Raw genomic sequence first — 11,314 nt, 5'->3', positions numbered from 1 at the left:
GTTCTATATTTTTTTTTTAAATGGGCTATGTAATTTTCTTTCATTTATTTTCTATTGAGTTACTTTGATCTCATGACCTAGACTACGAGTTGGACATATTAACTCGGGTTAACTTGCTTCTCATTACCTATGTTATATGTTTATCATATTAACTTATGTTGACTCATAGTAGTTTTTTTGATAATTTTTTTAATTTTATTATTTTATATTTAATTGATTAAAAATTAAATTACATTATTTTTTTTGAAAAAAAGTTTTTTTTTCAAGTTGTCATGAAATTTTTTTTTTATTTTATATAATTAAAATAAAATTAATTAATTTAATTAAGTCAGTCAAATCGTAGAATTTATTTTAAATGCCAATATATAAATACTATTTTTCATAAAAAAATAATACAACCCCTCAGTATATAGCACATGCCAATCTCTAGTTGATTTACTAAAAAAGAAAAGTTTTCCCTTCTTACCATGAATCTCTAGTTGATTTACTAAAAAAGAAAACTTTTCCCTTAAGCACGAGAGAATACAAAATAAATAATTAAATTAATAAATCAGACATATATTAGCATATGCCAGGACAACAATGATAATTATAAGTCACATATGCCTCAAAAATTAGAGTGTTGGTTGGGTGAGTGAAAAATCCGTGCAAACACAGCCCAAATCAGGGCCTTATTAATCGACGTGCGAACTGTTTCGAGAATGTCTTCTACTGTTAGGGGGGAAAAACATAGAGCTTGAGGAAAATGACTGAAGATGAGGAATTTTTTTACTGTATGCAGGTTGAACTGAGAAGAGATACTTCTGGTTCTAGCCCTAGGGTGTCCAAGGAAACAAAACCCATTAAAAAACAAAGGCTGTGTAGTTTTTGGTTTCATTTATCCACAAATTTATCTCCAATCTTCCATTCCTAGCCTCATAAAAACAGTAGTAAAGTCTACAAATGCAACCTCACATAAGCTAATAAATATCCCTTATCGAAACACAAATCCTCTTTGCATGCAAACACTTTCAATATTCACTCTTAACAAAATCCAAAAGCTACAGGACCCCTAATCCAATCATTTTTCCGAAGTAAGAAGGTATGTATGATGTAAACACTCACTCTCGTTTTTTCCCATCATGCTTTGCTTCATGTTTAGCTTATTCTTGGTTTCACTTTTCATGCTGCTTGTAATGTTGGGAGATAAGAGAAAAGAAAAGAAAGGAACTTTTGTTGTTGGGTGTATTTTTAATTCTTTGAGGTTTTGGTTTTGGTTTGTCGCGCGCCATTTGCTTGGTAAAATGTCACAGAGCGGGTTTGCATGGATATTTGAATTGATTAAATTGGTAAAGGGTTTTGCTTGAGGATAAGTTGGAGAGGTTGTTGTGTGTTGCACGTGAGCCCAGATAAGGTTATGATTTGATTGTAAGATAAGATTAAGTATTGGAAATTTTTGTTTCACAGTTGATTGTTTTGAGAGTTTTATGAGATATTTTGCAATCTTTTGGAATGTTTGTGTTGCTACTACAAATTTTAAGAGGTTGCAAGTTGAGGTTTTGTGACTTACAAATTTTAAGAGGTTGCAGTTCGAGGTTTTGTGACTTAGCTTTTGTCTGATTCTTGGAAAGATAGCCCAGAAAACTGTAACCATGGAGGAACTGGTAACCATAAGTTTCCCCCCTTTTTTAAGAAAATATAAATTATCCATCTAAAAAGATGGGAAAAGTTACAGGAAAAAATAAATTTTTTAAAGAACCATTGTGCTTGGGCACTCCTCTCCTTTAGTTAAGTATCGGGAGGAGCATGCTTGAATTTTATCCAAGATTCAGCTAAATCAGATGTAGCTGCCCTCACCACGAAGGCAAAAGAAAGTAGCAAGATTTAATAAATAATTCTAAAACAAAGTTGGTTGGTACCTCCATCTTTTCTTTGAATAAGATGAAGCGTTAGACCTTTTGATTTTAAAGAGTTGCAGCATAGAATGCAATTTATAAATTGCATTACCATGAAATTATCTTTGTTTTCCATAGTTTTGATTTCTCATTCTTCCTTTGTCAAAGGATTCGCCACGAAGTCGCACAATGATCTGCTGACGTGATGTATATGAGTTTAGTAACATTTTTGTGTTATTTCAAATATGTTTATTTTATTACCAACTTGTATATTCTGCTTATGCATGCCATGAGAGTTTCCCAGGGTCGATTAATTTATCTTGGATATGTGAAAAGTTGTGAGCTATCAAGAATAAGGTAGAAATTTCTTAGTTCGATGAAGTTCTTATTTGGTTTTTTGGTACGGGAAAATAAAAATAATTTCAAGGAAAATAAAAATAATTTCAAGGATATAGTTGCTTCATGTCTGTTTTCCAGCAAGGGTCATGTTGTTTCATCACAAGTTCATGTTGATGACATAAAAAGTTACTTTCTGGTGATGATCCAGGGATTCAGTATCTGGGGCTTCAGAAGAAAATATCATGAGTGAATTGGAGCAAAGATTAGCCTTCTCTTGTCCTTCAGGGACTGAGGTTTCTCATGATAATTCACCGAAAATTGACGAGAAGATTACCGCAGACTCAGATGAAGAAGCAGACACAGTTCAGGAGCAAATGGGAAAGGAATTAGTTGATTCTCCTCCAGCTGCCAGGGTATCTCATGATTATTCAAACCAGCTGATTATTGCAGATCCAGATGAAGAAGCAGACATGGTTAAGGAGAAAAACAGAGATGAATCATTTGATTCTCCTCCAGCTGCCAGGGTATCTCATGATTATTCAAACCAGCTGATTATTGCAGATCCAGATGAAGAAGCAGACATAGTTAAGGAGAAAAACAGAGAGGAATCATTTGATTCTCCTCCAGGGAGAATTGACGAGCAGAATATTGCAGCTGCTGGGGTATCTCGTGATTATTCAAACCAGCAGATTATTGCAGATCCAGATGAAGAAGCAGACATAGTCACTGAGAAAAGCAGAGAGGAATCATTTAATTCTCCTTTAAGGAGAATAGACGAGCAGATTATTGTAGCTGCTGGGGCATCTCATGATTATTCAAACCAGCAGATTACTGCAGATCCAGATGAAGAGGCGGGCATGGTTAAGGAGAAGAGCAGAGAGGAATTATTTGATTCTCCTTCAGGGAGAATTGACGAGCAGATTATTGCAGCTGCTAGGGTATCTCGTGATTTTTCAAACCAGCAGATTACTGCAGATCCAGATGATGAAACAGACATAGTTAAGGAGAAAAGCAGAGAGGAATCATTTGATTCTCCTTCAGGGAGATTTGATGAGCAGATTGTTGCAGATGCAGATGAAGAAGGAAAAATAGTTACAGAAACAATGGGAAATGAATTATTTGATTCTCCTTCATGGACTGATATTTCTCATGATCGTTCACGTAGAACTAATGAGCAAATCATAACTGACTCGGATGAGGATGCAGACATAGTTGAGGAGCAAATGGGAAGGGAATTAGCAGACATGGTTAAAGAGCAAATGGAGAAGGAAGTATTTGATTCTCTTTCAGGATTGGAGGTTTCCCATGATCATTCACAGGGTATTTGTGAACAGATTCTTGCAGACTCAGATGAAGAAGCAGATTCAATCAATGAACAAATTGGAGAGGAATTATTTGATGCTTCTTCAGGTAGAATTGATGGCCAGGTTATTACAGACTCAGATGAAGAAGGAGACATGGACACAGAGCAAATAGGAAATGACTTGTTAGAGTCGGATGCATTGGCTGCTCTTTTGAAAGCAGCAAGTAGTGCTGGTATGGATGGAGGCAGAGTTGCAATAACCTCTGCTGATGGTTCCAGGGTATTTTCTCTAGAACGTCTTGTTGGTTCAGATTCCCCATTTCGAATTGTGAGACCTGCTTCGCTGTCTGAAGCAGTCGAGGATGTAGCAAAGAATGATTTGAATGGAGAAGATAAGAAGGTGATTGAGAAGATACAGCAAATCGCAGTGAAGTTCTTGAGGCTTGTTCATCGACTTGGACAATCTCCTGAAGATTCCATAGTTGCACAGGTGTTACACAGGCTGGTCGTGGCTACAAGGGCACATGTTAATCAAGAGTTTAGCCTTGAAAATGCCGAGAAAATGGCCATGCAGCTTGAAGCTGAGGGGAAAGATGATTTAGACTTCTCTTTGAGCATTTTGGTTCTTGGGAAAACTGGAGTGGGAAAGAGCGCGACCATTAATTCTATTTTTGGTGAGAAGAAAGTTGAGATCAATGCATTTGAGCCTGCCACAACTATGTTGAAGGAAGTTGTTGGAATCGTAGATGGAGTTAAAATCCGAATCATTGACACACCAGGTCTCAGGTCCTCTGTGAAGGAAGAAGCTATCAACCGGAAAATACTAGCATATATAAAAACCTCAATAAACAAGTTCCCTCCAGATGTTGTCCTATATACTGATCGGCTAGATACCCACTCACTAGATCTCAATGATTTACCGATGTTAAGATTGCTTACCAAATCTCTCACTTCATCAATATGGAAAAATTCTGTTGTCACTCTGACCCATGCCACTTCTCCTCCTCCTGATGGACCATCCGGGTCTCCCCTAAGTTTCGAGATGTTTGTTGGTCAACGATCCCATGCTATTCAGCAAGCCATCAGCCAAGCAGTTGGTGATCTGCGTCTGATACATCCAAGAATGATGCATCCAGTTTCACTTGTTGAGAACCATCCACTGTGCCAGAAGAATGAAAACAGTGAATATATCCTTCCAAATGGACAAAGTTGGAGACCACAATTATTACTGCTATGTTATTCATTGAAGATTTTATCGGAAGCAAGTTCTATAGCCAAGCCTCGAGATCCTTTTGATCACAAGAAGCCTTTTGGTTTCCGTCTCCGCTCTTTACCTTTACCCCACCTGGTGTCTTCTCTATTGCAGTCTCGCCCTCATCCTAAACTCACTGCTGATCAGGGAGGAGACGATGTTGACTCTGATATTGACTTGGTGGATCTATCAGATTCTGATGAAGAAATTGAGGATGAATATGACCAGCTTCCACCATTCAAGCCTTTGAAGAAATCTCATGTTGCGAAGCTCACAAAAGAACAAAGGAAAGCTTATTTGGAGGAGTATGATTATCGGGTGAAACTCCTTCAAAAGAAGCAGTGGCGAGAAGAGATGAAAATGTTTAAGGGGATGAAGAAGGTAGGCAAAGATGGTTATAATGGCATTGGTGAAGAAGTGGACCAGGAAGATGTCGGTCCTGCCACTGTTCCGGTTGCTATGCCTGACTTTGTCCTCCCACCCTCCTTTGACAGTGACAATCCTTCTTACAGGTATCGAGCATTGGAGCCCACTTCTCAGTTTCTTGTGAGGCCAGTTCTGGACTCCCATGGGTGGGATCATGATTGTGGGTATGATGGTGTTAGCCTTGAAAGAAATCTTGCTGTTGCGGGTCAGTTTCCAGGTGCATTTGCAGTTCAAATCACAAAAGACAAGAAAGACTTTAATATCCACTTAGATTCTTCAGTTTGTGCCAAGCATGGAGAAAATGGATCAACCATGGCAGGATTTGATATTCAGAATGTTGGAAGGCAGCTTGCCTACATCCTGAGAAGTGAAACCAAAGTCAAAAATTTCAAGATGAACAAAACATCGGCTGGGATATCCTTCACTGTGTTGGGTGAGAATGTAGCCACTGGACTCAAAATTGAGGATCAGATTGCTGTTGCAAAGCGCTTGGCTTTGGTAGGAGCTGCTGGTGCTGTGAGATCTGGAGGCGATACAGCATATGGAGCCAACTTTGAAGTGTGTCTCAAGAGTAAGGATTTCCCTATAGAGAAGGATCGATCCACATTAGGTTTGTCCTTGATGAAGTGGAGGGGTGATTTGGGTCTGATGGCCAACTTGCAGTCTCAGTTTTCCATTGGTCGGAATTCCAAAATGGCTATTCGTGTCGGAATGAACAATAAGCGAAGTGGGCAGGTCACCATCAAGACAAGCAGCTCAGAAATGCAAGTTGCCCTCATCGCTATTGTTCCAATCGTAACATCCCTCTTGAGGAGTATCTATAATGGTTATGCGGCAAGCAACTCACACACATTAGACTACTAGGTACTTTTTTCCATATACCGTTATTTGTTAGAACTTCAATTTTGAGAGGGTAGACATCTAGCAAAAAGATAGTCAAAGTCTCACATGTCTGAATGATTATGATAATGATTTAAATCTATAATTTTTTGGCTGAGCTCTTAAATAATGAGCCGAATCCTTCTCGTTTTGTTCCTTGAATTGGTTTGTCGATTCTTTCGATTCTTAGATTTAATGTTCTTGCTGCCAATCACATATAAAAAGAGGATTTTTTATTGTTATTTTTTGTTTACGAGGAGGAAAGAGTTCGAGTGATTTTTTTTTATTCGATTTTTATTTAAAATACAATCACACTGAAAAAACAAAAACCTTTATTTAAAATACAATCACACTGAAAAAATGATATAACCATATTGTAATTTGTGCGACCGCAACATCGCAACAAAAAACAGAAACTATTTTCATTCAATTCAGTTATTTTCAGTATGGCTTTGATTCAATTTAGTTATTTTAAGTCAAAAACTAAAAAATCTTTATCAGAACATAATACTAGAAGCTATTATGCTAGTATTTAACTAAGCAATGTACACAATTTAGGGAAGAGAAATGATGTTAAGTGGGGTTGAACTAAAAAACTGATTAAATTGATAATATTTTTTTTAAAAGATACAAAACCATGAAAACAATTATTAGAATATTTTAAAAAATATTCGGATTGGTTTGATTTCGATTTTATAAGCTTGAAATTGAAAAACCAAACTGAACTGAAAAAACCAAACCAAACCGAAATTAAGCCCATTAAAAAAGTAAAAAAAAACCCAAAAACAATATAATTTTTAATATAAAATAACCAAACCAAACATAAAAGAACCAAACTGAACAGACCGGAACCAAAACTGTTCGATTGAGTTTTGATTTTTAATAAAAATAACCAAACCAAACCGAATTGAAATCGATCGGTTTGAACCGATTTTGATTTTTTTTTTTTGTATTCTACAAAATTTCAATTTGGTTGTTTTTATAGGTAAAAACCGAACTGAACCGAAAATAAACACTTTTAATGATAAGCTAATGAAAAAAGTGCTTTAAGAGATACTCATCAAACATGTTATATTATTATGTTCTATTTAATTGTCATTGTTCATTTTATTGTTACGATTTGTTTAATTGTCATTGTTTATTCTTTCATCTTAAAAAGTTTTTGTTTTCTACTAGCTTTATTGTGTCTTGGGATTGTGCAAATTAATCTGCACCAACTGGTTTAAGAGTATTAAACCTTTAAAATCAAAGTATGACACCAAATACTTATTCTCAAAATCTGAAAAAGAGTGGAAGACAAGATTGATGAATCCATTACAACTATTGATAGGAATTATGACCAAAGATATGACAAGGTTGTGCAACTTTTAGAAGTGTATGGATAACAATTAAAAGAACCTAAGATTAATAATGAAATTAGATTTGTGAAAATTGATCTTAGACTACAGAAGCTTCAAGAATTGCTAGGAGATCTTACCTGCCATCAAAGTCCAATAAAATAAAAGTCACAAGCTAATGTTGGTGAAACTAGTGCCTTTCACAACAATAAAGAAGGCTATCATAATGGCTATGCTTTTAAAAGTTGTGGAGCTAGTGATATGGGTTATTATTCTTATAAGGTATATAAACCTAAACGAGATTTCTCTAGTTTTGATAGGGAGGATGTTCATAAATGAATTTATAAGTATAATCAATATTGTGAGATTGAAGAAATTGATGAGAATGAGAAACTCAAATTAACCTTTTATTATTTGGATGAATTGACTCTTTATTGGCACCAAAACTTTATATGGTGTAAAGGAGGACTGAAGGTTGCATAGAGTGAATATGTAGAGGCTATTTAACTATAGGTTCGAGGGGAAGTATGATTCTTTTGAAGAACTAATGAACCTGAAACAAAAGGGATATTTGGAGACATATATTAGGGATTTTGATATTTTATGGAATAGGATAGATGTTGGGGATTTGAAAATAAAGATGAAAAACCCTATGAAGATGTTTAAACTTAAGCAACTAACACAAGCCAACAACTTAGCTAGACTTCATGTCAATACCCTATCTTATAAGAGAAACCACCCTCACACTACTAAACAAATAACTTACCCCTACTTACTCAACATCTCAAATCACACAACAACAACACCTATCAAATTCCTCTTATTCTTAAAATGCCACAAAACACAATATCATTACTCTTAATCCAGCTTTTAAGAATTTGACAAATATCCTAACCCAAAGCAACACCTCAAGATAATCAACAAACCTTCTAAAAGCTTTAAAAGTAGGGAGTTTGATGATAAAAGGGTGAAGGGCCTGTGTTTTTGGGGTGATGATAAATTCATACCTAATCATAAGTGTAAAAATAAGAGGTTATACTCTTTATATGTGATTGAAAATGAAGGTGACATTGATGGGGAGCCTACAAAGGAAAAAAAAGGAAAATTATGATCATATAAGTCCACATATATTTATCAATGCTATTGAAGGGAGCATTGGTTACCATACCTTGAGGGTGACTGGTAAGGTGGATAAATAACTTATTTACATCGTGATAGATTCATGAAGCACACATAAATTTATTAGTTTTATGATTGCTAATAAACTATAATTAAATGGCATGGAGCAAATTACAACGGAAGCTGTTAATGATATGAAAATGACTTGCAATGTTGTATGTAAGAACTTTCAGTAAAAAATACAAGGTGTCTAGTTTGTTGTAGATATGTTTGTTATAGAACTAACTAATTGTTATAGATATTGGGAATACAATGGTTGGCTTTACTTGGTGATGCCTTATGCAACTATAGGGATATGTGGATGTCTTTTAACTAGAAAGGACAACAAATCTTGCTAAAAAAGGACAATCCTACTCAGCTAGAAACCATTAGATTCGATCAACTTAATGATTTGTTGGACAGTGCTAATCATATAACAAGTGTTAGCTTGTGTAGTTTGAGAATGCTAAAGAAGGAAATATGAAGCTTTTGTGCTATAAGTGCCACTTTGTCACCGATTAGAGCAAACAATCTCCCAATAGAAAAACTAATAAAGACTTATGTTGAAGTTTCTAAGGAACCAAATGCTTTGCCCCTAGTTAGATCACATGATCACCATATCTCACTAAAAGAATGGGTTATAGCTTGTGAATTTAAGGCCGTACAAGTACTCGAGAATTCAAAAAGATATCATGGAGAAACTAATTGGAGAAATGCTAGAAACTGGTATTATTTAGAATAACACATGTCTTTTTCTATCTCTAGTGATGCTAGTGAAAAAGAAAGATTTTTTTTGGAGACTTTGTGTGGATTACAAGGCATTTAACCAACTCACTATTAAATACAAATAACCCATACCTTTAATAAATGAACTCTTGAAGGAGTTAACTAGTGCTACTATCTTTTTAAAGCCGAACCTAAGATCAGGCTATCATCGAATTAGAATGATACTAAAAGACATCTATAAGAGAATCTTTAGAGCCTGTAATAGTCATTATGAGTTTATGTTGATGCCCTTTGGTCTCACAAATACACCAGCCATTTTCCAAAGCCTAATGAATGAGGTTTTCAGGCTTTAGTTTAGGAGATACATACTAGCTTTCTTTGACAACATATTAGTATATAGTCAATCCATGTATGACCATTCAAAACATCTCTAAATAGTGTTTAAATTGTTATTACACCTTTAGCTGGTTGTTACATTCAATAAATGAGCTTTCTATGGTGATAAGGTGAAATACTTGGTCATATAATCTCTTTGGAAAGAGCGACCACATATCCATAAAAAATTAAAGCCATTATAGAGTGACATATACCTAAGAACATCAAACAAGGTGTTATATGAAGTTTGTTCAAGGGTGTGGTTCAGTTTATAAACCATTGACTCAAATGCCCAAGAGGGATGCTTATCATTGGAATGAAGTTGTCATATCAACTTTTAATCATTTAAAAAGGGCTATGTCACAACCACTAGTACTAGCATTACCTAATATTAACAAATTATTTGTTGTTGAAATAAATGTTTTTGGTGCAAAAATTGAGACAATTTTGATGCAGAAAGGTCATCCAATTACATTTATTAGTAAGATATCGGGCCCTGAGCATCAAGTCTTATCAACTTGTGAAAGATAGATATTAGCAATACTATATGCAATAAGTAAATGACACCATTACCTATAAGGCAGACACTTCAAAATCTAAATAGATTACATTAACCTCAAATATTTATTGGATCAAAAGGTAAGTTGTTTATCTCAACATTTATAGCTGACAAAGTAGTTGGGATTTGATTATAAAATTGAGTATAAAATAGGAAGGGGAAATGCTACTACTGATGCCTTATCAAGGGTTACTAGTAGTTAGATTTATGCCTTAGCTATATCGTTGTTTCAACTAATATCATGGATGAGATCAAGGACTCTTGGAAGAAAAATCATCCCCTACAAACTATCATACAAGATCTGTAAGCTGACCCTACATCTTTTCCACATTATAAGTGGGTAAATGAACTCCTAAACAACAAAGACAATATAATGGTGGGACAAAACACATGCCTATAAGCTAAACCGATTGTCGTGTTGCATGCAACTATAATAAAAGGTCACTTATGTATGATAGTTACTTCCAAACGAGTTGGTAGCCTTTTTTATTGGAAAAGATAACTAAAAACTATATAATTTGTGCAAGAATATCAAGTATGCCAAAGGAATAAGCTAGAGAATGTCCATACTCTAGGTTTTCTACAACCCTTACCAATTCCTATAGCCTTTTTTACTTATATAAGCATGGACTTTATTAACGGGTTACCTAAAACTAAGGGAAAATGGAGTAATATTTGTTGTGGTAGACTGTTTTAGTAAATATGCACACTTTCTAGCATTATCACACCCCTACACAAACATCTATAAGTTATATGGCATGTTAACAATTATCATTAGTGTCAAAGATCCTATTTTTCTCAAACAATTTTTGAAAAAATTATTCTCTCATAAAGGGTGGATCTTTAATATTTTTATTGCTTACCACCCTTATTCAGGTGGACAAATAGATATGGTTAATAAATATGTATAAAATTATCTCAGATGCATGATTGGACATGCTCCAAACCAATGGGTGTAGTAGTTTCCTCTTGCATAATAATAATGGTATAACACCAATTTTCATTCATCTACTAAAACCACCCCATACAAGGTTTTGTATGGACTTGATTCACTAGTTCACATTCTATACTTCCCTAGAGATTATA

General features: G+C 34.9%; 1 protein-coding gene across 2 annotated transcripts; it reads left to right on the top strand.

Moving 5' to 3' along the window:
- The first annotated feature begins 727 nt into the window (after positions 1 to 727).
- Positions 728 to 6,200, top strand: LOC105117895 (translocase of chloroplast 159, chloroplastic-like). 2 transcript variants are annotated; one of them, XM_011015700.1, is made up of 3 exons: positions 728 to 1,081; positions 2,422 to 2,663; positions 2,775 to 6,200. In XM_011015700.1, the coding sequence occupies exons 2-3, from the start codon at positions 2,456 to 2,458 to the stop codon at positions 6,056 to 6,058; spliced, it is 3,492 nt and encodes a 1,163-aa protein (XP_011014002.1). In that variant the 5' UTR covers positions 728 to 1,081; positions 2,422 to 2,455; the 3' UTR covers positions 6,059 to 6,200. The 2 variants fall into 2 exon arrangements, with proteins under 2 accessions (XP_011014002.1, XP_011014001.1); XM_011015699.1 differs by having other exon boundaries at positions 729 to 1,081; positions 2,422 to 2,683; positions 2,795 to 6,200.
- The last annotated feature ends 5,114 nt before the right edge of the window (positions 6,201 to 11,314 follow it).

The sequence above is a fragment of the Populus euphratica genome, unplaced genomic scaffold, assembly GCF_000495115.2.
Source record: "Populus euphratica unplaced genomic scaffold, PopEup_1.0 scaffold1600.1, whole genome shotgun sequence".
Classification (NCBI taxonomy): Eukaryota; Viridiplantae; Streptophyta; class Magnoliopsida; order Malpighiales; family Salicaceae; genus Populus; species Populus euphratica.
The sequence above is the reverse complement of the archived record's forward strand: the minus strand, read 5'-3'. Positions and strand labels throughout refer to the sequence as shown.

What these genes read in the sequence shown, in the direction of transcription:
- LOC105117895 (XM_011015700.1), top strand. Translation starts at nt 2,456, where the DNA reads ATGAGTGAATTGGAGCAAAGATTAGCCTTCTCTTGTCCTTCAGGGACT. An exon ending in AAACCAGCTGATTATTGCAG is followed by an intron (nt 2,664 to 2,774) that starts ATCCAGATGAAG and finishes TGATTATTGCAG; the next exon opens with ATCCAGATGAAGAAGCAGAC.